The sequence below is a fragment of the Phocoena sinus genome, chromosome 1, assembly GCF_008692025.1.
Source record: "Phocoena sinus isolate mPhoSin1 chromosome 1, mPhoSin1.pri, whole genome shotgun sequence".
Lineage (NCBI taxonomy): Eukaryota > Metazoa > Chordata > Mammalia > Artiodactyla > Phocoenidae > Phocoena > Phocoena sinus.
The window spans coordinates 121,891,233-121,917,978 of NC_045763.1; the positions used below are offsets into that span (position 1 = coordinate 121,891,233).

Below are 26,746 nucleotides of genomic sequence, written 5' to 3' on the forward strand. Positions count from 1 at the left end.
GCGCCACCAGGGAAGACCCCACATGTGAATTTAAATATCAGTATTGTTTCCGCTGGTCCGTATGAGCAATACTACTTTATTAGGAGTCCCTTAACATCAGGCTGCCCTCCCATTATTTATAGATATATTTGTTGTCATCTCTTTGGATGTGACATAGTCCTGAAGTTCTAAGTTAACTTACTTCCATTGAATTGTTAGGTTTATGGCTTTCTTTTCTTTTTTAAGGGTCACAGAAGAAGGGGGAGAAAAAGCAAAAAGTGGAAGATCCTGTACTGTCCACTTATGACTGTCTAGGTAGAAGGCAAATGCACACTTAATAGAAAATTTAAATTTTAAAATAGAAATAGGCATTTTAAAATTTAAAGTGAAGAAAGCTTCATTATTGCACTCCTCTCTACCTTTGAAATGGATTTCTACAAAGTCCCTTCTTTTATGAGGGAAAAAGGTGTGAAGCTGGAAGCCAAGCGTGGTGAATTTCAGCCATCAGACAGGTGTAGGGAGGGTTCAAGGGGAGGAAAATAAAAGCAATCTTGTGGTAAGAGCCTGTGGATCATCACCCTCCACCTTCCTGGGAAAGAACAAACTTTCTTAACACGGTGTAGGCTCATGTAGACATTTATTTCCTCAGTTCCCAGGAGAGGCTGAGCTCAGGTAAGCTGGCTGATCTATGACAGCTTCCCCACCTGGGCCATCATGTTAGGGTTCAGAGTCTGCCCCAACTAATGGGATAACTTGGGAAGACACATGGGGACGTTTGCTGACAAGGTCCCTAGCTGGCCTCTTGGGTTCTTCCTACTCTGTGCTTTCCCTATTTTACCTTCACTGCTAAGCTTGGCCTCTGGCGTAACAACCTATCTCGACCTAGTATCCAGGTTAACTCATGCCAAACTCCAGGCGTACACGACGAGTGTGGCTTCCTCCCTAAACCCACAACTGGAATGGATGTTAGGCTGGATGGTGTTTAAAACTGGCTTTCTTCTTAGCTTAGGTTGCCAGCAACATAGACGAACGGACTGTTTCCTTGATTTAACCCCCCCTTGTCTCACTCTTCCATCCTCATCCAAAATGACTAAAGCACTTTTGTCAACTTAACTGCACTTGTTCCTCAAGGTAATTTTAAGGCTGGGTCCTCCAGACAGGTACTGTCATCATCTCCATTTCGATACAGCTGAGGAACTGGAGGTCAAAGAGGTTAGGTGATGTATCTGGGTCACACATCCAAAGGAGGGACAGAGTTGGCCCTGGAAGCCAGATTTTGACCCTTGGCCCAAGGGCTCTTATTGGAACAATACCCAGCCAGCCGCACTTAATATGGAACAAGTGTGGACGTCTGTAGACAATGAAGTAACCGGCTTGACCTCTCTGTTACTTTCATGGACTAGATTGATGCTCTCTAAGAGAGGCTAGTGATAAAAGAACTATTCTTCTTCAGAAACTTCTCATAGATATCTACCTATTCTAAATAATAATCATGCTGGAAATTGGGAGCTTAAGGAAAAGCTCCATCAGTACAGAGCAAATCAGGTAAATGTAGTAGTAGTCTGTATTTGTTATTCTTAAAAAACACTAAAAAATCATTTCCTTATTTCTTTGGGCATTTTCTGGGTAAGAACTGAATACTGTTTAACATATTCTATGTGCTTAATAATTTATTAATATTAGTTGTATTGTTAATTATAGTAAATAGCAGATTATAAGGAAATTATGCCATTAACCTTCTAGCTAGTATGTCTGAGAGATAGATCTTCTTCATTTTTTTCTGTAAGCATTCCTTGCGGGAGATTTCTTAAAAATAGGAAACCTTAATAAAAATGTCAGTCTCTGTTTCAGTAGTACCTAGATGGTTACCAAACTGACTATTTAAGAGTTGATTCTGTTGTTTCGGTTTGTTTTGTTTTGATTTTAGTTTGGTGATGGTAGATAACCAGAGGATCAATTAGCTTTCCAGTAAGTAGCTACCATAACCCTACTCACCCATCCCCCATTCCCCCCCAAAAAGAACCCCAACATGAGTCAGCCATTGTTTCACCCTGAGGTTATTAGATAAAGAAGGCTTCTAGAGACTTTCATTCAAAAGAAAAGAAGGAAATTGTTTTCTTCATTAAAAGGGGCTGGTAAAACACTTTTCCAGCAGATCATGTTGGAAGCTAAGGTATTTAAGAGCTAGCATATTCTAATAGATAAAACCGTGATATCCAGAAACCTGAATTTTGTTCCAAGTGCTATTCTAAAAAACGATACTCTTGTAGTTTTGCAGAGTTCTTCACTTTTCAGTTTTTGTGAATAATGCTGCCAGGGCATTGACAAGGCTGTCTCTAAGGCCGAACCCAGGTGGTTCAGGTCCACTCACAGCCAAGAAAGTCTTAAAATCCCAGTCACATTCGTTGCTGAAGTTGGCGGCCAAATCCAGTTTGAAGCAGTAAGAGAAGAAGGTGGGCTGAAGAGAAGTGCAGGAAGGAGGCTTCAAGTCTTGCTTAAACTCAAGCAGGATTTTCTAAGAGAGCTTCTCTTGGGTAGGCTGCTCCCAGAAGGGCCTTTGCCCTGGAACTTGGGACGTCTCCTTTCAGAAAGCGTCCGCTTTCTGGGGGCAGCTGGAGGGGTAACTCCAGGAGGTGTACCATCTTTCGGGCAGTCTGCAGCAGAGTCTCCTCTGTCCCAGAAACCTTCAGCCGGCGAGGGTCCTATTTAATTAACGATTGTCATCCCCACGCTTCCCAATTCCATCAGGAGCGCCTGGCTACATGGGAGCAGCACAGCTTGTGAAGGTGCCGAGCTTGGGGGAACTGAGGAGGAGACGTGGGTAGTTCAGGTCCTGGAAAAATCTGGATCACTGTGTTCTGTCTGTCTAAAATGGACTTGGAACTCCTCTGCGCTGTCTGCTGTGTGTTCCCGAGCAGCTGTTGAGCAGCTGTCTTGCTGCACCTCAGCAGTGGGTGAAAAGACTCCACTGTCTGTTTGGGGCAGAGCAGAAAGGGGCCCGGGATCCAATGCCCTAAATAAGCATCAGGTATTGTGAGTATTTTTATTCACCGTAATGAAGCACATCATTATTAGCCGAGCACTGTGGCCCCCCAGCGGAGAGCAAGTGCACTTGACAATACCTCCTTCACATCCAGTCCCTCCTCCCTGTGAGCCCCCATCAAGGGGGGGGAGGCTGCAGCCCAGAGCAAGTGCACTTGACAATACCTCCTTCACATCCAGTCCCTCCTCCCTGTGAGCCCCCATCAAGGGGGGGGGAGGCTGCAGCCCAGCGGGGGATGAAGCGTTTCTCCGGAAAGCCACTTAGGATGCCTGCCGTGCCTCCCCCCACCACGCCCCACCCCGACTTCTCATAGACTTGCCGCCAACTCGCTGCCAGATTTTATCTCCCTCCCTTGTTGAGGTTGGGGAGAGATGAAGCTTATACTAAGATCTTGTGTTTAGGTAGCAGTTTTCTTAGTAAGAGCAAACTGCTCTTGGACCTGATCTTCTGTGGACTTTGTCTGCAGCATATGCCCGCAGCCTAGAAAGAAGGTATTTGTGACCCCCTTTAGTTTTACCACGGGGCAGACTGAAGCCTGGAGAGGTTTGCCCAATCGTGATCCTATGCTGGGTTTCTAAGTTCTCCGTACTTTGAAGAGATAATAATGACACAATTTATATGGCCAGACACAAAGACAGTAACTCATGTAGTCCTTACCACACCCTTTGAGGTACTGTCACCCCCATTTCACAAATAGGGAAGATCCAGGGATCTTACATAACTAACCAAGGCCCCAGAGCGAAGTGAGTTCCAGCGCAGGACCTGAACGCAGGCAGTCTGTAGGGCGCGGCCGGATAGCCATTACGCATGCACTAAGTATGCCGCTAGGGCGTATGCACCTAATATGCTAATCAGGTTTTGAAGCAGTGACCTATCCAAAGTCCGGCTTGCGAAATGCGATAACCATACGGACGAATCAGGGACTTACACGAGTCCTTAAGCCCTTATATAAGCAGACAGGCTCGAGCGTACGGGGTCTTCCTTCCATCCGCCCGAAACCAAGCTGTACTCCAATAAAGTGTGATGCGAGAAGAATCTAGCGTGTGGTGATTCGTCATTCTGCTGGTCAGAAGCGGCTCGCCACAAGTGGTGCCGAAACCCGGGAACCTGCGCGCCCCGCATGGAGGACCGATTCAGAACTCGACACACGGAGTGAACCGCCGTTAAGTAGTCCAGTTTAGGTATGTTTTTGCTGCAATAGAGCCCGAGATTTTTATTTTCGCTTTCGTTCTCTTCGTAGCTGTCGCACTTTTTGTCTGCGTGTGGCTACGGTGCCATCAGCCCGACCGAGTGTGTCTCCCCTGGCCATTAGATAGGTCAGAGATCTTCCCGCTTTAGCAAGTTGCTTATATATGAGAGTGAACTATGGGGAATAGTTCATCCGCGGAACCAACCGTTGGATTCCATGAGCCCATCCAAGCCCTTCTGAACGATCGAGGACTTAAGATTTCACATAAAACTATTAGTAAACTGTTGCAGGATATTGATGGTGCCGCCCCATGGTTTGCGGTGTCTGGAAGCCTGACTGTTCCATCTTGGGAAAAACTGGGGAAGGACTTGGCTGATCGTCACAAAATGGGGGAGCTCTCTCGAGGCACGTTTCCGTTATGGAGAATGATACATTCGTGCTTAAGAGAAGGGAAATGCGAAGATATTGTACAGATGGGCCGTAAAGCTCTTAGCATACATCAAGATAGTGCGTCAGAAAGTGAAAATATAGGGACTACGGTAGATAGGCCTAAGAATCCTAGGAAAAAGAGAGAAAAACAAATAGAAAAATCGGATGCAACGCCAGGATTGTGTCCACTTTTAGATGAATTTAAAGCGCTTTATTTGTCTCAAGATGAGTTGAATCCCAAGGAGGAGGCGGATCTGGAAGAAGCAGCTGCCGAATATGAAAGAGGACGATATGGCAGTTCCCCATGTGCTCGTCCGCCATTTTGTGCCTCTGCGGGTGCTCGTCCGCCATTTTGTGCTTCTGCTAAATCAAAAGCTTTAACATGTACTCAGACTTCCGCTTTTATTGCTAGCGCCCCCCCTGGCGCTGCGGTTCGGGAACCGCCAAAGTGTACATTCATACCCAGAGAAGTCTGGTCTCAGGATCAAGATCCGATTTGGGTCCCGACAAGGTTAACAAGAGTCGTGGAAGATAATCCCAAGAACGATGTGGAGCGCTCAAGGAGTGACACTGGGCTGGATACTGTTGATGAGCTTCCCCCTGCTCAAGGCGGAGATCAAGACGTTTTGGGGAATTAGCCGAACCTGGCCAGTCCCCATCCCCGTTCATTCTCAAAGTACCATTCTCCCAGTATTGTATTCCACTAGCTGTGAGATGAATACGGCTTGTGCTAGGCCACTAAGCACAGATTGGATGCTCTGAATAAGAGCAAGCAGATTGGAGAATTCCTAAAGGGAAATTGGTCCCGCGAGGCGGAGAAGATGATATTTAAGCAGAAGTTGAATATCCTGCAGCTGAATGCAACCAGAGTGGATCCAGTGACTCTTGGAGAATTTACCGCATGGCTAGCTAGAGCATTTTCCTTTTTTAAGGAATGGGTGGGTGTGGGACTGTTCGCAGCCTGCTGTTTGTTTGGGATAGTGTTGTGTCTCTGGTTGGTCTGTCGTATTCGCATTCGAACCCGGCGAGATAGGATAATGCTCACTCAGGCGCTTGTGGCCATCAGTGAAGGCGAGTCCCCCGCAGCCTGGCTCTCCACCCTAAAAAACATATGATCGCCCTTGCACAGAGGGGCCTTGCCGCCATTGCACCTCTATAGGGGATCGGCCCTAGGGGCTGCCTCTGCACGGAGAGGTCTCGTTACCATTGCACCTCCATGAGGAGCCCATGCCACGTGAAGACAGCCCTTGCACCCTGCAGTTCGATTGCGAGCATTGCACGCAGGAGGGTGTCTGCGAATGCAAGCGGAAACTACCGGTACACCGTGTACATACCCCGGTATGAGCACTGGTACAGGTCAATGTCCGCTGCAATGGTCGAAAAGAAAAAAGGGGGAGATGTAGGGCGCGGCCGGATAGCCATTACGCATGCACTAAGTATGCCGCTAGGGCGTATGCACCTAATATGCTAATCAGGTTTTGAAGCAGTGGCCTATCCAAAGTCCGGCTTGCGAAATGCGATAACCATACGGACGAATCAGGGACTTACACGAGTCCTTAAGCCCTTATATAAGCAGACAGGCTCGAGCGTACGGGGTCTTCCTTCCATCCGCCCGAAACCAAGCTGTACTCCAATAAAGTGTGATGCGAGAAGAATCTAGCGCGTGGTGATTCGTCATTCTGCTGGTCAGAAGCGGCTCGCCGCAGCAGTCTGGGCTCTTAGCCCACTGCTACGTTCATGTGAGTGATTTACTCCATCTGCAGGTCACTGCATAAGAGCACGGGCACTGCTAGCCTTGCTGAAGGGTTAGGAATGATTAAATCCACTCTCGGACAAATAAAACGAAGTCCTGAGTAGTGAAAGGATTTACCCACATACTCACGGAGGCAGGTCAAAACCCAGGCCTCCCAGCCCCCAGTGTAGACAGCCCAGTGGATGCATCTGCCTTTGTATCTCTGGCCAGCCGACCTCGAAGGATTTCTTGGAGAAATGAACTGCAAATATGTTATTGTTACTGCATAACTGACAGCTAGGAAGGGCTTGGTGCTGTAAAAAACAAGGGCAATGCAGTGTTAGCCTCAATGGGCGTGTTTCCGCTGTCAATATTAAGTTGAACCCTTTGAGTCCTTAGTTCTTCAAGCCTCACGGCATCAAGTTGCCTTTTTTTGTTAACAATCTTATACAGTTTTACAACATTACTGTGAGTTAACCTGTGAGTAGATATTTTATTGAATGTTCACTAATAAAACCCGACTACCGAGATGATAAGTAATGGTAACTAAGAGAAAGGGCAGTGGTGCCCTGAGGAACAGATTCAGGGTCTGGGAAAGAACAGACACCCTGGCCTGGATGAGGATGTGTTCGGGTCCTGCCTCAGCTGCTGTTTTTTGCTGTGGGCCCTTCGTCTCTTGGAGCCACAGTTTTCCCAACTGTAAAATAAGGAGGTGGGAAAAATGATCTCCGGTTTCACTTCCAGAGCTGAGAGTATGTTGGTCTCTAACCTGAGAGTTTTCCTTTCTGCAGGGATAACTCCTGGATCCTCTAATTCATATTTGGATGCTGTTTTTTTTTTTTTTTAACCTCTTCCCTTTGTGTTATAGACATAGCAGATCTTCGGAAGACCGGCATAGGAGGGAGTCCTTACGATAAAAATAGAAGTAGGAATAGATGGATGAGAAATCTCCCAGAAGAGCTATCAGAGCTTTTAAGTCCATGATTCCACTCTTTGGGCTGTTTATGCTGAATTGAATATTTGGAAGCTTTAACATATCAGAGATAAGGGCAAGACAGAAAGTTCATGCTATGTTTGGCCCCAAACTCTCTTTGACTGTTAACGTTGGGGTGAAGGGTTGTGAAGTGTGTTTTATACTAGTGTCCATGTTCTCATCTTTCATAGTAGTAAAGTCATGAAAAATAATTGATTTTGAAAAATACGTAAGAATTTTCTTTTCCCTTTAAAAAAATCCACAGCATGGCCCAAAATTATAATCAGATGGGCTGAAAGGGATTTCCAGGCATCATTTATTTTTTCCGATTTGACAAAATGCCACAAACTAGCCCACTTTCCTTACCTGCACACGTCTCTAGCAAAAGACTTACACAGCCTCACGTCAAGTGTGCTGAGGCTTGGACCCTCCCCACACCCCATGTGTGTCATCCTGCCGTTCCAGGCATGTAATGAGTTCACCACCCACGTGATGAATCTCCTGCGAGAGCAAAGCCGGACCAGGCCCATCTCCCCGAAGGAGATCGAGCGGATGGTCAGTATCATCCACCGCAAGTTCAGCTCCATCCAGATGCAGCTGAAGCAGAGCACGTGTGAGGCCGTCATGATCCTGCGTTCCCGGTTTCTGGATGCGCGGTGAGTCCCCAGGAGGGGTCTGTCCTTTGGGAGAACCCACTGATCCAGGGTTGGAATCCACGGCTGGCCCTCTCCAAAGACTCCGTTGTCATCATGTTCAAGGCTAAGCCAAGTGGTAGCCTGAGAAATGTTCTTAGGTCAGGGAAAGGAGTGCTGAGAGGGTGGATGACCATTGGTTTTATACGGCTCCAGGAAAACGTGTCATGGGAGGGGGTATTTTTTATGGCCGCTGCTTACTCACTCTTCATGAGAAGCAAGGATGACTAAGCTACAGGGACAGAAAAAGCAGGACTTTTTGTTTTCATACCACTAGGTGTCTCTTTCACAGGAATAGTTTGTAACTATGGGCCCATACAGGTCTTACTAGATAGTGCAATGACATATTTTCTCCCAGAAAGTTCTGATTGAGAGCTGGGAATCTTTGCCACAGTACATGTAGGCAGAGAGGGCACCCAGTTCGAGTCAACAAATATTTATAACTAGATTCCCATGTGTCCTACTCTGGGCTGAGTTTTAGGGGCACAGAGATGAAAAGATGAAGAAGACATGGTCCCTTGGGCGTAGAGGGGCGAGGGACTGGTCTGATATGGGCCAGATTTTCAATCAAGATTTGATGTTTTCTATCTGACATTAACTTGTGACCTAATTTGTGAGGTCAAAGGATTCGGTTGAAATCACGGATAGAAAGGTCCTTTATGACAAAAACTGAGACTATAGAACAAATAATCAGTTCTTGGTCCTCCTACCCTCTAGACCAATGGATTTGTACAAATCCCGTTGATTTCTTTGGCTTCTGTTATCCAGCCTGTAAAATGGTGATATCATATCTTTCATCTACTCTAGGGGAGTGTGTTGATAATTGACCTAATAAATAAGTTTTCAGAGTGTGGATATCCTTTGTGATCTACAGTTCATCTTAAATTAACCATCTTCTATAAATGCAGATTTCATCATTCATTGTTTCAATTCCTGAATATAATCCCAACATATGATTTTTATTATTGAAACATTAGGTATGTCAGGGTCATATACCATTTAATAATTTGCAGTTTTGTTCCTTTTCATTCAGACACCCAAATGCTCTGCTTTTTAAATTTTTTCACCCCGGAAATCATGTAGTATTCAGCTCTCTTACCCGTACTTTTCTCTCTCTTCACCAGTGTGGTCTTTAGAGTTCACAGACCTCTTTAAAACTCCCTGGCACCTCCTAAACTCCCTTTTATTCATTGTGTTTTGGGTCACGTGGAATATGAAATAAGAACGCCAGCTAGCAAACTGTATCTCTGGGCTAATAGAATTCCATAGAGTAAGTCAAGAGAAAGTACAAATGAAGAGAGCTGTTCCCAGCAGAGCATGGTGATGAGTGGGGGAATGCACAGGCCCTCTGAATCAGGACCGCCCCCCCCGACCCCGCATCGCCCTCACCCCGTGGCCTGCTGCCAGCCTGGCTTCTTTAAAGCAGGCCGTTCCGCACGGTACAAAGTGCAAGTGACTGGTGGCCTGTGTCTGGGTCTTTCCCCTGTGCTGTGGCCGCTGCCACTCTGCATGTGTTGTTTACATCCCCATGGTAACTCCCCTCGTTAAAATGCTGGAGTTGGCATTTATGTTGGCAGATACTGAAAAAAAAAAAGAAAAATTGGGCCCAGACTGGGTTCTTTTCAAGAAAGAAATCAGAGAGAAGGGAGAAGCAGAATCATTTTCTCATAGGATTTCTTCTCTCAGTAACTCTGCTGTGGCCAGCAGAAGGTCAGACTCTAAAAGACGCGAAACTAGGCGAGCTTTGTACACAGTTCCTTTCACTTCCACCAGCCTTTGCCTAGATTGTTCCAGTTGGCACCAGAAGGACAGTCACTGTAAGAGACGGTCTCTTTCCTGCTTTGGCTGCAACCTTTGAATCGTTGCCTCTGAGCCAAGGTTCAAAACTAAAACAACTAACCTTTTGTCTTTGTTATTAGCATTTACTTAGAGGTATGTATATTTAGTATCGCTGAAAAAATATGACCCCAAGTGCCAACCCAAGGCTAAGCAAATGGTTTTTCCAGCTCAAAAATAAACGTTTGCCTGGACTTCCTGATTGCGGTAGCTAATATCATTGCTTCTAGTGCTATCTATAATTGGGAAAGCTAGCTAAACACACTTTACTAAGAAAGACACATTCACTGCTAATGTTCTTGTGCTTCTCTAAACCACGCATCGGATGGGCAGGGCTTCATCGGAAAAGATTTCTTGGAAGACAAAATGCAAGGAGGACTTGATTTAGTAACAGGATTAGTCTTCGTAATGTCACGGGTATGCAGAATTGAATGTTACTGCTTTGTTGTGTAACATTCCTTGTATTTTGTGTGGCTGAAGAACAGATCACCACAAAGTTAGCAGCTTAGAACAACACAAAGTTATTATCTCACAGTTTCTGTTGTTCAGGAGCCTGGGTAGGCTAACCTGGGTTCTCTGCTCTAGTCTCACAAAGCTGCAATCCAGGGGTCAGCTGAGGCCACGCTCTTATCTGAAGCTCATTCCAGTAGGGGCATAATTCAGTTCCTTGTGATTGTAGAGCTGAAGTCCCCAGATCCTAGAAGCTGCCCTCTCCATAGGCAGCTTACAAGTTGTCTGCTTGCTTTCTTCCTGGAGAATGTCACCATTTTAAGGATTTAACCTAATCTCCCGTTTCATTAACGCAAAGTCAACTGATCGGTAACTTAATCACAGGAATGATATCCTGTTATTTTCACAGTGCCCCCCAACACATACACTCAAGGGAAAGAGATGTACCCCAGGGTGGAATCTTACATATCTTCTTAGGATTCTGCCTTCCACACTCCCCAGCTGAGCATTTGGGCCAGGTTTTGTCCACTCAAGTCATATCCTTTTTTTTTTTTTTTGGCGGTACGCGGGCCTCTCACTGTTGCAGCCTGTCCCGTTGCGGAGCACAGGCTCCGGATGCGCAGGCTCAGCAGCCATGGCTCACGGGCACAGCCGCTCTGCGACATGTGGGATCTTCCCGGACCGGGGCACGAACCCGTGTCCCCTGCATCGGCAGGCGGACTCTCAACCACTGCGCCACCAGGGAAGCCCCAAGTCATATCCTTTTTGTCTTCCTTATAGTGCCAGAAAAGTTTAACTTAAAAATTCCACTCATTCGTTCATTCACTCAACATTTATTATTTCAGCTTTGTATCAAGCATTGTGCTGTAAAACTTGGTAAGCTTATTGTCAGGACTACAAAAATTCTTTGAGAGAGAGAACTTGTAAACCCTTTTAATGGTTTTCTAGCAATACAGTAATTTTATCTTGTTTTTTAAAAATAACATCTTGCTAGAGAGAGCAATAAGAACCTAAACACATGGTTGGAAGTACACCTCTGCACTTCACCCTGGTAGATGGAGTTACCTAAAATGATTAGCAAAGGGGACGGTAAGAAAGAGGAAAGGACATCCAATAAGGTCTGGCCAAACTGGCAGTGTATTTAGATTTATTTACTTCTCTGAGTTTTTACTCTCTGTCAAATGCTATATTAGCCACTGGAATAACAAAGATGAAAAAATGCATGTAAATGTGGGTCCTCCTGGGACAGGTGCTCTTATAACAGCATAAAACTACGCATGATCACAGGAAGTACATCTGCCAAGTTTACCCAAAGGGGAGAGAGAATCGAAAATCAGGGAGAGGCAGACAGTGCTGAGTCCCAGAGGAGTATGATGTTTAACACATAGAAGGAATCACAGAAGCAAAGTAAACAACATAATTCAACTTCAACAGGCATTACTTATTGGAATGCATACTATGTGTTGGCCAGCGGGGTTTCAAATATGTGTGAAACATGGCTCCTCCCCTTGAGGATTTGCTGTTTAGTTGGGAAGACACGTGTAAACTTGTGGCAAATGCTGCTGGAGAGAAATACACAGGGTGGTATGAAAAGGCAAGGGAACATGAACGCCGTGAGCGTCTTTGGGGAATGGAGAAGCATATGATGTAGCTGGATGAAATTACGTAGAGCATGTGTAGGATTGGAGGGAAATGAGACACTGGGGAGGGGCTAGATCCACTGAAAGACCTTAACTGTACCAGCAAAGATTTCAACTTGGTCCTATGAAGCAACAGAAACTCTGAGCTGTTTAAGGAGGGAATATAGTAATTTATAGTGTAAGTTCTCAAGTTGCACTTCGTGGATTCAGATTCTTGCTACAACCCTGACTACCTTTGTGACCCGGGGTAAGTGGCTTATCCTCCCTAAGACTCAGTTTCTGTGTTTCTAAAATGGGGATAATTCTACACAAGAATAAATAAGATAATATATTAAAAAAGTATAGTGTCTGGAACCTAGTATTCACACCGTAATTCAGCTATAATATAGTAAGGTTCAGTATATTATATATTATTTATTATTATTATTATTATTATTTTCATGATCAGATCCATGGTTTGGAGGAATTCCTCTAGTGATTTTCTTGAAGATGAGCTGAATTCAAAGAAACGGTAGGAGACCACTGTTGAGGTGTGTGCTTCTCAAACTGGGGAAATACGGAATAAGTAGGAAGAACCTTCCCCATTTTACTCAAATATTTGAAGGAAAATATTCTTATTTTAAGATAAACATTGGTATGTGATGGAATAGACTACAGCAGGAGGTTTTGGAGCCATTTCGTGCTTTTGATGGTGTGCACCAGGGCCGTGAGTCCATGCTCTCCTTCTGGGAGGGTTGCTTGGCCATGATTTAGGGAAAGCATCAGTATGGAGTTGCACAGTCTAGTCTGTGGCTTCTTGATTTTAAATTTAAATTAATTAAAATTAAAGTAAATAAAATTTAAAACTTTAGCACTCCAGTTATATGAGCCATATTTCAGCCACTTGATAGCCACATGCAGCTGATGGCTGCTATATTGGAGAACAGAGAACATTTATTTTCCTCATTGCAGAAAGTGCTGTTGGACAACACTACTAAGACCATTATATGACAGACTGTGGCTCCTCTAAACCCATTTCAAAAATAGCAATGACACTAAGGATGGAACAAAAGGGATAGATTTGAAAAATAGAACTGGTAAGACTTGCCCTGGGGCCTACCTTCCTCAAATTCCCATTATGCAAGAGCTTTTAACACACGCCTCCTTTTTAGTGGGGCTTTTTAATCCAATCTGCCCGATTTCTGATGCTGGGTGACACAGAAACTCAGCATGATTTGGGAAAGTGGCTTAGGCTTGGCATAATCTGGACAGATGTGGTTAATACCTATGGACAGAGAGTGTTTATCCAGTAAGAGAACAAGAAGAATGGAGAATCGCTCCCAGATGCTGGCGCATGCTAGGTACTCAAATATTTGAAGGAATAAACAAACGAATGGACGAACAAATTAGCAAATACAATGAACTCTGTATCGATGGTGATGTCATTATATAATATGGAAAGAAAAGAAAATGGAGCTGGTTTGGGTGAAATGTGACACTAGTCTTAGAAACACAGAGTTTGTTGGAAATGTCTGGGGTATGCAGTAGTAAATGGGGTGTTGGCTTTTAGGAGAGGCATTTGGTCAGAGATAACACATTTGGTGGTTAGCAACATATGTGCACAGCGCCTACACTCCTCACTCTCGAGTCACTGTGATTTGAAAGGTTCCATCCCTAAAATTTAATCAACTTCCACATTTCTTAAGTTTACCTGGATAACTGATGATCAGAGTTTTTGGTTGGCTTGAAATAACACATGTTAACTCACCGAGCTGAAAACGCTTCCAGCCAAAGCAAAGAAACCAGGTGTCTTAGTTCAAATAACCTTATTGTCAGAATTATATTATTTTTACTGGGTTTCTTGAAATTCTGCAAAATCCTACTTCTGGGGCTTCAAAGGCCCTAGATTGAGACAGCCACTGCACAAGGTGATAAGTGCATCCACCTGAGTAGATGAGACCACCTAAAGGAAGATTGCACGTCACCAGGAGGAGAGAGCCGGGAACAGCTGTCTGCACCATCCCTGCACCCCAGCTCATTCCAGAGAGGCTTCCTATGAGCTCAGTTGGAAGAGTCCCAAGAAATACACTGTAATGCTAATGCAGACAGCTCCCAATTAGGGGAGCCTTCAGGGGCCACTTCCCCAGGCCTAAAACAACTGTTTTCTTTAGGCCAAGAGGAAGCCAGAGGTTATCCAAAGACTAGCTTGGAGACCGGGTTAGCCACTTGGCTACCATCCTCAAATTCCCATCATGCAAGAGCTCTTAATGCACGCCTCCTTTTTAGTTGGGCCTTTTAATCCAATCTGCCCAATTTCTGATGCTGGGTGACCCAGAAACTCAGCATGATTTGGGAGGGTGACTTGGGCTTGGCATAATCTGGGCAGATGTGGTTAATACCTATGGACAGATGGTGTTCATCCGGTAAAATCAGGCACTTTATTATGTTAATTAATCCAAGTGGGACCCGGAAAATACAATATTAGCTGAATTTCCTGTCTAGCAAGGCGATTGGTGCTTTCTGTTGGCTTAAATCAGAAAATTCAATATCCTGGCATAACCAGGGATGTTCTGGAAATTTTTTTTCCCCATAAGGAAAAGCCTTTGATGAAAGCTAGAAAGGCAGAAGTGCTAATGGAGCTAATTTAAAGATAGAGACCCCACCCCCTCAAAGAGGGCCAGCCAGCATCTGCAAGGAGCCAGGCATCCCTAAGCAAACCCCAGCTATCCTCAGGCCTTAGCAGGGAGGAGGCAACAAAGTGATTCTCACTTTAAATTAGTTCAATTAGCACTTTTTCTTTTAAGAAGAAAAATGCTTTTATTCAAAAAGTGGTTTTCTTCATTTTAGCAACCTATATATTAAAAAGATTTCTGTGGGCTTATGTTTTACCATTTAGCAGCTGTTCCTGCTTAGAAAGTGCTGCTTTTCTTCTTTCAAGGGAGGTCAAGTAGTCAGGGGGTTAATTTCCATCCATTCTCGCCCCCCTTCCCCATGCCTTTTAAAAATGTTGCATGCACCTATATGGGGATAGAACAGAGAGAAAATAACTTCTTAAAAAATATTTATTTATTAATTTGGTTGCTATGGGTCTTAGTTGAGGCAGGCAGTCTCCTTAGTTGCAGCAGGTGGGCTCCTTAGTTGTGGCTCATGGGCTCCTTTGTTGCGGCACACGGACTCCTTAGTTGCAACATGCATGTGGGATCTAGTTCCCTGACCAGGGATCAAACACGGGCCCCCTGCATTGGGAGCATGGAGTCTTAACCACTGTGCCACCAGGGAAGTCCAGACAACTTATTTTTAACTTATGGCTACAGAGCCTCTGTGTAATTGCCAGGAGGCAATCTGTATACAAAAAAAGAGGCTGGGTTCTGTAGTCAGGCAGACCTGAATTGATACTTTGGCCCTATAACCTACTAGTTGAGTGACCTTTGAACTCAGTTCTTCATTGGTACATGGGAATAATCACAGCTACCTCACTAGTTATGAAAAGTGAATAATTTGAATTGATGGCTCTGAGGGGGTATGGCCCAAGGCCTGGAACCTGGTAGGAAGAATCCCCAGTAAGTCCTAGTATTTGTCATGTACCAGGCACTGTGCTGAGTCCTCTCTATGTATGACCTGATTTCTCCCTGTCACCCCGTGAGGTCAGTTTGACTCTTTTGACTGTCATTTGAAGAAGCTGAAGTTCGGAGAGGCGTCCCAAATCACCCAGCTGGTATTCAGCTGGGCCAGGGTTCAAAACCAAGATGGTGGAATTTTGAAACTTCATGCCCCTCACCACTCTGTATAAATATTTGTATAATACATGTGATCGTTCTTCTGCTTAGTGTCCCGACAGTACACAATGAAGTATTTAAAGAATGCTTTCAGCATCCAACCCCTTTGCTCAAATCTCCTCTTGTTCACTTTTCACTCCAAAAAGGGTCTTCTCCCAGACGTAGGTCCTCTCCTCTCCCTTTTTATATGTATTTGGTGTGAACTTTTTTTTTTTCCGTTGTCGTTGTTGTTTCCTTTCTCTTTATGAAGGCGGAAGAGACGGAATTTCAACAAGCAAGCGACGGAAATCCTGAATGAATATTTCTATTCCCATCTCAGCAACCCCTACCCCAGTGAGGAAGCCAAAGAGGAGTTAGCCAAGAAGTGTGGTATCACAGTGTCCCAGGTAAGAAGCCCTCAAAGGGCTCAGCCCATAGCCTGGCCCTGGTGGAGTCACAGTGCAGAGTCTTGGAGGTCTTGCTTTCCTGAACTTTCATGCCTTGTAAGTTCCATCAACTTAAGCCTTAAAATGGCAAGGTCAGCACATGACGTGCATAAGAGTTTCCAAGGCAGTACCTGGAAAAACTTGAGAGGAGCCAGCAGAAGTAGGAGAAGACTAAGTACAGTGTAAAAACAGGGACAGGGTTCTTCCCTCTGAGCTCTCCATTGCTTCAAATGGGTGAAGAATTCTACATGTACTTGGAAAGCCATCTGATTTTCTCATGTTATTTTCTCAAGCATACTTAATTCCTTGGCCCATGTTTTTGCCCAACCCAGGAACTTTAAGAGTCAGTGAATGGAACTTTTAAATGAAAGGGACTCAAATGTCCTCTCTTGATGTCCTCACTCTGTAACTGATGGAGTGTAGGAATTTTAACGTGTCACTATGCTTGCATTGGAATGATTGCACAAAATGTCACTGAGTGCCCCCTTCCCCCAAAGAGCAATAACCGTAACAGGTGCCTATTGACGTGGAAAGGTACGTGACATAAAATTTTTATGGACCTGGAGTGTTCAGCATTAATATGAAGTAGAAAGGTCAGCAAGTTTTATATGTATCTACATTTTGTCTACACAAAGGATCCATCCAAACTTCTTACTCGGTCTGAACCTCAAATACCACCACCAGTCTCTAGTTGAGACCAGTAGGGATAGTCAAGAAATCTCTCAGAGAAAGCTTTCCTCAGAATTATGTCATGTGCAAGAGAATCAAAGGTACTAGTGTTTCCAAAAAGGGCAAGGGAGAGGGGGAAGTTGGGGAGAAGAGGCCTACTTTAGTGAAAAACTTCACTTAACATTTTGTAAATGAAGTAGACGCTGTTTTGTATAAACTGAGCATCTGTACTTCCTTGAGCTGAATCCTGGCCTCTGCTACTCCCCACTGGGTGCTGATCCCATCAACCTGTGTTTAGCTAAGCAGAATTGGGTCTAGTCAAAATAAAGAACTCCACGCAGGGGATCTGCGATGAAGAGATTGCCGGGCTCTCCCCAGCACTCTATGTGTGATTTTTGCAGCAGCCTTGGAAACCACCTTTCGGACAAGGCAGAAAGAATCGTCTCCTTTTTAACCTGGACCTTCCTCAGGTACTTGGACCCAGCGGAAGGTCGTTGCCAGTCTTGGCAACCCTGGGAAAGCAGAACATCGGTGGTCTAATTCAGGTGGCCTGATTGTTATCTAGGTTTCTAACCATTCTTGTCCAAATCTAGACCCATTGTCCACAAGTAAAGAGAACTGATGTTTTGTGGTGCTTGCTGCATGTTTCCAGGTATAAACCATATCACTAACCCACAAACAGTGAATTTCGGTCATGGGATCTTCTGCCGCTAAAGCTGAAAATCGCTATATTGTTTGAATTCAAATTCTGGGATTTGGAATTCCAAATCCCTATTGAAAATAGAATGAACTCTTCAGGATCTAGTCTGTATTGTATGTGAATAAAAAATGGAATCTTGGCCTATCCCAGCAACCTTCACATCCTTCATTATGGAAATCCAGGGTGCAAATAGTGTGTCCATTAAAATGATTACTTACATCTATTGTATCACCTTTCTCTTTCCCCTATCCATCCCAGGGCGATACCATTCTTCCTTCCCCATCACATCACTTCCTCCCAACAATAACCAGACTGTTCTACCATTGCCACACAAGTTCCAGTGGGAGACAACATGGTATCGTAGAACGAGCATTTGCTAGGAGCATGTTTATGCCGAGTCAACCGTGGGATTTTAGGAACTCACTCTTTCTATTTGGGTCTTAGTTGCCCCATCTCCAGTCATGGTTGGTTGGACCACATGATATATTAAATCTCCCTCTATCTCTAGTTCTCAAATCTAGGAGATGCATTTGACTGTATCTTTCTTGTTTTTTGTTTGTTTGTTTGTTTGTTGCTTTGGGTTTTTTTAAAACTAAATTTATGTATTTATTTTTGGCTGAGTTGGGTCTTTGTTGCTGGGCACAGGCTTCCTCTAGTTGCGGCGAGCGGGGGCTACTCCTTGTTGCGGTGCGCGGGCTTCTCATTGCGGTGGCTTCTCTTGTTGCGGAGCACGGGCTCTAGGCACGCGGGCTTCAGGAGCTGTGGCTCGCGGGCTCTAGAGCGCAGGCTCAGTAGTTGTGGCTCACGGGCTTAGTTGCTCCGCGGCATGTGGGATCGTCCTGGACGAGGGTTCGAACCCGTGTCCCCTGCATTGGCAGGTGTCCCTGTGCCACCAGGGAAGCCCTGTCTTGGGGTTTTTGTTGTGGTGGTGGTTAATACTCACCCTCCATCTTGAAATTCTCCTACTTTGGCTTTCTTGACATTGTTCTCTCCGGAGTTTCCTCCTTCCTCTTGGGCCACAGCCTCCTGCTCAGTCTTCTTAGGGGATCTGCCATCTCTACCTATCCTAAAAGTATTGTTCTTTCATTAGCCCCCATCTCATCATGTCCTAGCCCATGGTCCTTAATTATTTTTTAAGACACATAGTCTTTTAAAATCCACCTACTAGTGAGTCCTCCTGTGATTCCCAAACCAAAATATGCTCAGACACAGAAACCCATCTATTGACCATCCTCTCCTTTGATCCCAGAACAGCCCTTCCTCTATTCTAATGCTTGGAGTGTGATCTACAGAAGGCAGCATCAGCTGGGAGCTTGTTAGAAATGTAAACTCTTGGGTCTTACTGTATAGCACAGGGAACTATACTCAATATTTTGTAATAACCTATAAGAGAAAAATAAATCTGAAAAAGAATATACGTATATATTTGTGTGTGTGTGTGTGTGTGTATATATATATATATATATATAATATATGTAACTGAATCACTGTGCTGTACACCTAAACCTAACACGATTTGTAAATCAACTATACTTCAATTAAAAAAAAATGTCTTGGGTCTCACCCCAGTCCTGAATCAGAATCTCTGGTGGAAAGGAGAGGAGGCTAGGGATCTGTCTTCATAAGCCCTCCATGCACACTTGACTTTGAAAAGCACTGTTCTACACAGTGAATTGGAGTGGCCCCCTCCGTGCTCACAGCTGCAAATATACTTCTCTTTAAATATCCCCATGAGACTTCTCTCCTGGAATGCCAAACTCATATATCTTACTTCCCACTGGACTTCACCATGGCTCTGCCCACGGGCTCTTCAAACTTAGCGTTCAAAATGTGAACCAAACTTTCCCCGGAGAATCAGTGATTCCTTCTGCATTATCTGTCTCGGAGTAAGTCAGTCACCTCTGTATCCCTAGTGCCTAGCACATAGTAGACCTTGTCAATGATTGTTGAACAGTGAGTTAATTAATGAAAACACCGATTCTATACATTGTTCAGGGCATATGACATCCCCCTAGTGGACGATGCAGGAAATGCCTGAACTGACCCAGCATCTTCCCTGCATGAGCATCTATTCTCCTGTAGAAAGGAATCATCCCAGGACCGGTCCCTTCTCCACCCTCTTCCTTCTCACCTTCTCTCATGTAGCCAATTTATTAGAGCACAGGCATTTTCTTTCCTCCTCAAAAGTCGTTCCAAACTTCCTTCATCTTTCCCCCTTTCTTCCAGCTCATCCAGTTACCTCAGAAAAAAATCTCCCTGCCTCTTTTCCTCTCTCTCTGTTCCACTTAGAAGTCAAAACCCAACCACAATGATGATTGATTCCTATGAATAGTGAAAGTTACATCAAGAAAAGCATGAGTTTGGGAGTGAAATTGGATAGGCAGTGGCCCCTGAATGGACCCAGAAATGCCCTTCCTCTTCCAGTTTAACTCTCTTTCTGTAGGCACCAGCATTTACAATAAATAAAGCATTTTCTCTCGAGTTTTTTTCTCTCTTGTTTACTAATATTGCAATGCTATGTTTTGATTTTTATTACAGAGGCTTGGCATTTCTGCTTCAGTATGAGCTGTATAGGTCTATGAGGGATAGCTTTATAAGATTTTTTAATTTAGCTAATGCACTTTAAAAATAAGTGTAGTTTTGCAAGAACTGCCATTGTTGGGGTAAATTAAATTACATGTAAGCTATGGTACATGTGTTACCAACTTCTCCTTCTCTCACCAAATTCATGGTTTGTTTTGTAATTGTATAAAACCACAATATTTTAGTTTGAAATCACATCTGAAATATGAGATATAAAACTCTGCTTCCTAAGGCAGGATTATGGGAGTAAAACTTGAATTTCACTGTGTCTCCACTTGTGTCTGGCAGAGGTCTTGGTATAAAGAGAACGGGCATAGAATCAAGCCAGGACAGCCACTGTGAGCCACATGAAGGAAATAGGTTAACAAATGAAAGTAAATTACGTTTATTTTGTGTATTGGTGTTAACATTTAAAGCCTGGAATTCAAAGGAATAATCAGTGCTAGGCTTCAGTTTTTCCTCATGTAGATAACACCAAGCTTTGCACAAAATACTTAGTGAAATTTATTGGACTGAGTTATATTGATCCTCAGGTCAGTAGTACAATGCAGCTAAGAATCTAGTCCATATTGAAGTTATTTAACTAATAAAAATGTGAAATTAATCCATCCATGAAAGCACCCATATGTTGATATAGATTTCTTGGAATATGTAAAGGTCTGTATATTTTGATTGCCCAAAGTCAGCTTTAGCATTGGTAAGTAACAGGCATTTCTCCTGAAATGCTAGGTTTATTTTAGTGTCCTATACTTAAGAGGTAAGCAGATTTAAAATGCTTGCCCTAAACTACAAGGGTCCTAGTTAAATGAGCAGCTCCTCCCTAGAAAAATCTTTGTCACAGTGGTTTTGCTAGATTGTGTTATATTAAGCAAGAGAATCTCATTTTATGTCGTTGCTCCTCTCCAAGCCCTTCCTTCAGATCTTTTAATCGATGTTGCAGAATCAGAGCTAGGATGAGACCAATGAGCCTACCTCTTCAACCCTCTCATAAGCTCTTCCTTTTCCTCTGTGATATTTGTGCAGGATGAACTTGGTAACTTTCTCCTCTTCTTTTAAACCTCTCTAGGTATCAAACTGGTTTGGAAATAAACGAATCCGGTACAAGAAGAACATAGGTAAATTTCAAGAGGAAGCCAATATTTATGCTGCCAAAACAGCTGTCACTGCTACCAATGTGTCAGCCCATGGAAGCCAAGCTAACTCACCGTCAACTCCCAATTCAGCTGGTTAGTTTTTTCTTTGAATTGGGGGAGATGTTCTCCATTTTTATATGTGCTTTTCCTACACTGGGGTTTTCTTTTAATTCTTTAGGCTATGGATGGGTTGATTTATGTATTTGATCATCTTTTTTACTGTTGATGCGACTTTGGATTTTTCTTTTCATTTCCAAAAAGCAATGTGTTTTGCTGTTTATAAGATGGGCTTGTCTGAGGGTTTGCACTAATGTGTCTCTTTAAGTTGGACAGAGGTAAATTGGTTGGTTTTCATGAGGAGACCTCTAAATTCTCCTTTCAGAGATTCTAATAAGTAAGCTCGACTTAATACTTTGAGATAGTCCCTTGGGGTTCAGGCATTTCGTCTGTCTCATATAAAGTTGTTGTCCTTATCTATTTTGCTGTTCCTATCACATGATGTCTGGGTCATCTACTAGCATGCATTCTTTGAAGGAATATTCACTCTTCTTTAAATATCTTATTAAAATGTTCTGGTCTGCAAAGCCAACTATGGTGATTGCTATCCATTTTTTACAGTTATCGTTCTTTACTGTTTTATTGTGTTGGTTTTCTTTATGTAAACTACAAAGAAAATTGCCAGTCATTAATTCAAATGATTTCAGATTCCAGTTTTTCTGTTACAGTATCAGTCATGTGCTGTACTCCTGGTTTTATTTTAGTAAATGTGCGTTGTATCACTAATTTCAGAGTTAGGCAAACATAATATATTTTGGGGGTGTGCCTTGTACCACCAGTTCTTAATTTCCACATGGGAAAAGAATAATCAGTAATGCATAAAAAATATAACCTTGGTGTTTGTATGCTATGGAAGGCATGCATGTTGGTGCTTTTTTTTTAAAGGGAAAACCAGAAATATTTCTTATTAAATAAGTACTTATTTATTAAATAAGGCTTTATTAAGTAAGTTAGATTAAGATATTTCTCCCCATAATGAACCAGATGCATTGATTTTGGCTGTGGGGTACATATCTAAGAAAATTGATGCCCCAACTTTAAAGGGTCACAAATTAAATATGTTAGATCATAATATGACTTTTAACTCTAATTTCTAACATTTGGGGGTATGTGGTATCTTTGACCTCCCCGCCTGTTTGCCCACTAAAATAAGTCCTCTTTCTACCCTGTGGTAGATTGTTATTGGAGACATGTAAGGCTCCACACACCAATGTCTTCTGTGAGCTTCTAGATGCTTCTAATTTGTTATCATAAAGTTCTCCAAGTCACTGGGCTGTACCGTCACAGCTTTCTTTTGTTTAAATGGAATCATGCATGAAGAGTGGCCTGGGCTTTGTAAACATGGATATGGTAAGACAATGTAGAATTCAATCCAGTTTCATTTTTCCCAGCACTCCAGATTAGGTAACCATGGAGAGCATATTTGCTTTTTGAGGTTTTGTGTGTGTGTGTGTGTGTGTGTGTGTGTGTTTCCTTCTCTTCTCATCATGGTATGATTGACAGAGGATCAAGGCTAACAGGTTCAATAACCAGAGAGTTTCCTTCATCCCCATCTGGTCAATTATTAAGCATTTCAGACCCAGCAACACTAGTTGAATTGTACTGCTAGGCAGACATTTTCACTTGTCTCTTTGGAAGAAGTGCAATTCTGTCAACATTAGCAAAAACACATTCGATACTCTTGCAAAGGTTATCATAATGTAAAACAGATATCAAAATGACTTTTTCCTGTCCCTGATATATCTGCATCGCAGATGGCTTAGCATGATTTATGAACAGTCTCTAGAAGGGCCCCGTGGACTCCCTTCATTACTAAATCCCTTTTTCTTCTTTCCTAAAGTACTTGAAAAGAGAAAAGTGAGCATTTTAACCCCCTCGTCTGTGTTTAAGAATTATTTTGGCTCTCTTGGAATATCCGTATGTGATTACAGTATTCTAAGGAATTTTTCTGGTGGCTTAAACTTCATGTGACTATTCTGAGCACAGAGTAAATTATTATGGAAAATTTGAGCTAAGCTTTCCAGTGGTGCCTAAGTTGTTGGAAATAATATGCAGAGGAACCCCTTTGTAGTGCTTTTTCTAAAACAGAGACAAAAGAAAATTCTATTGTATATGTGCAATAGCGTGGAATTTTAAAAGATAAATGGTTTAACAGGAAAAGTTATAAATGGGTTTTTCTATCTTTTCTTTGCTCTTAACACAACCCAAATCGCTACACAGATAGAGAGAGAACTTTAAAATGTTTCAGCTTTGCACATAGGGTGTTTATCATGTTGTATACCAGCTCTTTGATAATTCCGAAGGGTAGATAATAATTGAAATAGCAAGTTTTAAATAAGAGGTTAGGAAGTGAAAATATATTTTAGTTGAGTTTAGAGTTCTGGAACCTGGGAACTTTTTATATCCTCAGTATCGAAGCAGGAGTTTTTTCCAGAAGCTTTACTAAATATAAATACTCATTTCTACTGCAAGGAAGATATTTTGCAAGTAAATCTTATTCCTTCTAGAGGCTTTTGTGTGGATAGCAGTACTTCAGTATCTTTATTTAGGCCTCTTCTAAATATTCCTGTTTGTTGATATATGCCTGGCCTCCTATTTCCTTAAGCATAATTCATAAAAATCACGTAGGGCTGGGGCCTGTGAGGAATTAACAAGTATTTCGAGATACTTGGAATGCTTCATGTTTTACACCAGCAGAGTTGGGCAAAATGGATGGAGCAAGGAGGAAGAATAGAGAGAAGACAAGAAAATTAAGTTTTGAAAAAAAAGAAACAAAAATGGGGACCAACTGAAGCAATAGTTAATAACCTGGGTCCATAATTCTTTTGGAGTGACCTAAAATGACACCTTCTCAATTTCCTATTTTTGATGAGATTATGAAAGCAAGAGTTAACAGCTCAGAAAAATAAGGCCCTTTTAAGAAGGTTGGATTATCTATTTTGGAAGGTTGGAGAACATTTTAATATCTAAGAAGAAAGAAATTGGCTTATGGGTTACAGATATTTTCTGTGGCATAGCATCAGCATTGATATCTTAGCAGAATCTGTGATTAGCTAAGCAATCCCCGTTTTTTGAGGCTCAGAACCCACAGATTTGAATTCTTTTGCTTGGTTGTACGTGTGTGTGTGTGTCAAGGACAACAGTAGATTCAGCCATGACATTAGTTAGCAGCAAGCCCTTTAACATATTCTTATTACGCCCCTCGTAGAAAGTTTGGTGTTTTTCTGGGTTGGTGGAAGGTTATCATATTAAGGCCCTGGACACTGGCTTCCTAAGAGAAGTTTATGTATAGTACACATGGTTAGAGAGGAGGTGACACATCCAGAGTTGACTGACACTTCTAGTAAAGCCATCGGAACACTCATGGTTTTGTTTTTTAAAACCAGTGAAAGAATTTATCCCCTTGATGTTTTCTGCTGTGTTCGTTCTTCCTATGTTTCTTCCCTTGTGGAAAATGAAAACATGGCCTCCTGGAATTGGAACTCTAGATCCTGGACATGCACACCTGCTGAAGGTTATCTGGTTTCCCATTGAACCAGATAACCTTTCCCTCTTGTACTTTGCCCTGAGTAGAAAGTAATAATGGTTTTATTTTAATTTGGAGAGAAAAATCTTGAAAAACAGAGAAGTGAGCATAATATAATTAAGCTTACATCCAGCAAAGAGACTCTATCTTTGAGCCTCCAAACGGTATAGGAGGCCAACAGAGTCCAATATGATCAAACTGGCCACCTAATCTGTGTGAAGCCTACCTAGACTTCTAGATTGCAGAAATTAAGGTAATACTTGCCATCCATCTGCTTCCTAAAAATGCTGTGAGTTATAATGAGCTAATACTTTTAAAACACCTCAAGTTCCTTAGGAAGAAAAAGTAAATTCATTCTTGTTCTAGGTCATGGGTTCTCAATGTCAGTAAAGTTGCCATTTTTGGCTGTCACAGTTGTAGGGGGATGGATGTTCCTGGCATCTATGAGATGGAGACCAGGGATGTGTTTGACCATCCTACAATACGTAAGATATTCCTCCATAACAAAGAATTATCTGACCCAAAACGTGAATAGTGCCAAGGTCAAGAAACCCCGCTCTAGATTGAGATATTATCATTAGTATTCTATTTTTTGGATTTTGAAGTTAAGGAGACCAGGGATGTGTTTGACTGTCCTACAATACGTAAGATATTCCTCCACAACAAAGAATTATCTGGCCCAAAATGTGAATAGTGCCAAGGTCAAGAAACCCCGCTCTAGATTGAGATATTATCATTAGTATTCTATTTTTTGGATTTTGAAGTTAACTGAGTTTGGTTTTTTTTTTTTCCCCCGAGCAAATGTAATTCTTTTGGAGACTCTTTAGAGTAGAAACAGAGTGTTCAGGAAATTGTCTTTTATGAAGATGGCTGTTAACACATCTCCGCATCGTGTTTGCATGAGCAAATGCATCAGAATCTGTAGGTGATCTATCACTTCTCTGTCTAGTTGAGTGCAAGTTTAGCTTTGTACGTGCCCCAGCTGTCTGGATTACGGCTTAAACGAGCTACTTGCCTCCCTTTCCAAGCCAAATTCAGAACCTTTTAACTGGCAAGCACGTCTTAAAATGTGCTTCTAGTCCTTGCCCTCACTTTATAGCCACCTGCAGGTAAGGTTCCAGACTGACCTTCTCAGCAAACTAGGTAATTCTGTTTTAGTTCTTTGAGAATTCCACAGCACCTCCGAGAGAGCCCACATGCTATTTGTCTATGAATCACATCCTTCCCAGGAGGTTATCCAATCCAGGATAAGTTCTTTCCAACTTCCAGTGCCAGATGAAGAATGAGTCTCCCCGTCGTTACTTAGATGTTTGTGTGGACGTGTCTGCCTTATTGCAGTATTCGTGACACCTGGTCTCTTTCCTCAGTGAAATCACTGCCTCTAGTTACTTATCAGAGAAGCAGAAGCCATGGCGGTGTTGTACGTGGGTGTACAGAGACAATGAAATGCTGAAACAGCATGGCCAAAAGCACAGGGAATCCTTCTGCAATTACTGCTCTGATTCAAATGCATTTGTACATGAAGTACATTGATATGTGCATATTCATCTCTATGTACATTAGGCAGCCAGACATATTTACAATTTATCTATGCACATATATTTTTTAAATCATCTGTGTCAATTGCAGTGTATATCTTGTAAGTGGCACATTCCGTGCCTTCATGGTTCCGTGGGTGCCATGTTCCTTGGCATCAGTGTAGCCCTCTGGAAGTTTCTCCCATTTCTCAGTCTGTGTGCTAATTTCCAATAAACCATCAATCAAGCATGTAGAGTGTATGTTTATTACATGGTATTTGGTTGGGAGAGAAATAAGATACCTGGGCTTCAAACTGAATACTCTCGGGGGAAAAAAAAAATCCTGATATCATATAAACAATTATAATTTGGGTTCTTAGAGCTGCTGGTTCTTGGTTCTGATGACATCTGCCTGTGA

The 26,746-nt window shown here is 42.8% G+C and overlaps 1 protein-coding gene across 5 annotated transcripts in view; it reads left to right on the forward strand.

The window, feature by feature from the left end:
- Nucleotides 1-26,746, forward strand: part of PBX1 (PBX homeobox 1) — a 316,529-nt gene that overhangs the window by 227,772 nt on the left and 62,011 nt on the right. For all 5 annotated transcript variants that reach the window (XM_032650184.1, XM_032650154.1, XM_032650161.1 and 2 more), the window contains 3 exons: nt 7,811-8,001; nt 15,969-16,104; nt 21,162-21,321. In XM_032650184.1, coding sequence (XP_032506075.1) covers nt 7,811-8,001; nt 15,969-16,104; nt 21,162-21,321 — 487 coding nt within the window. The remainder of the gene's footprint in view (nt 1-7,810; nt 8,002-15,968; nt 16,105-21,161; nt 21,322-26,746) is intronic.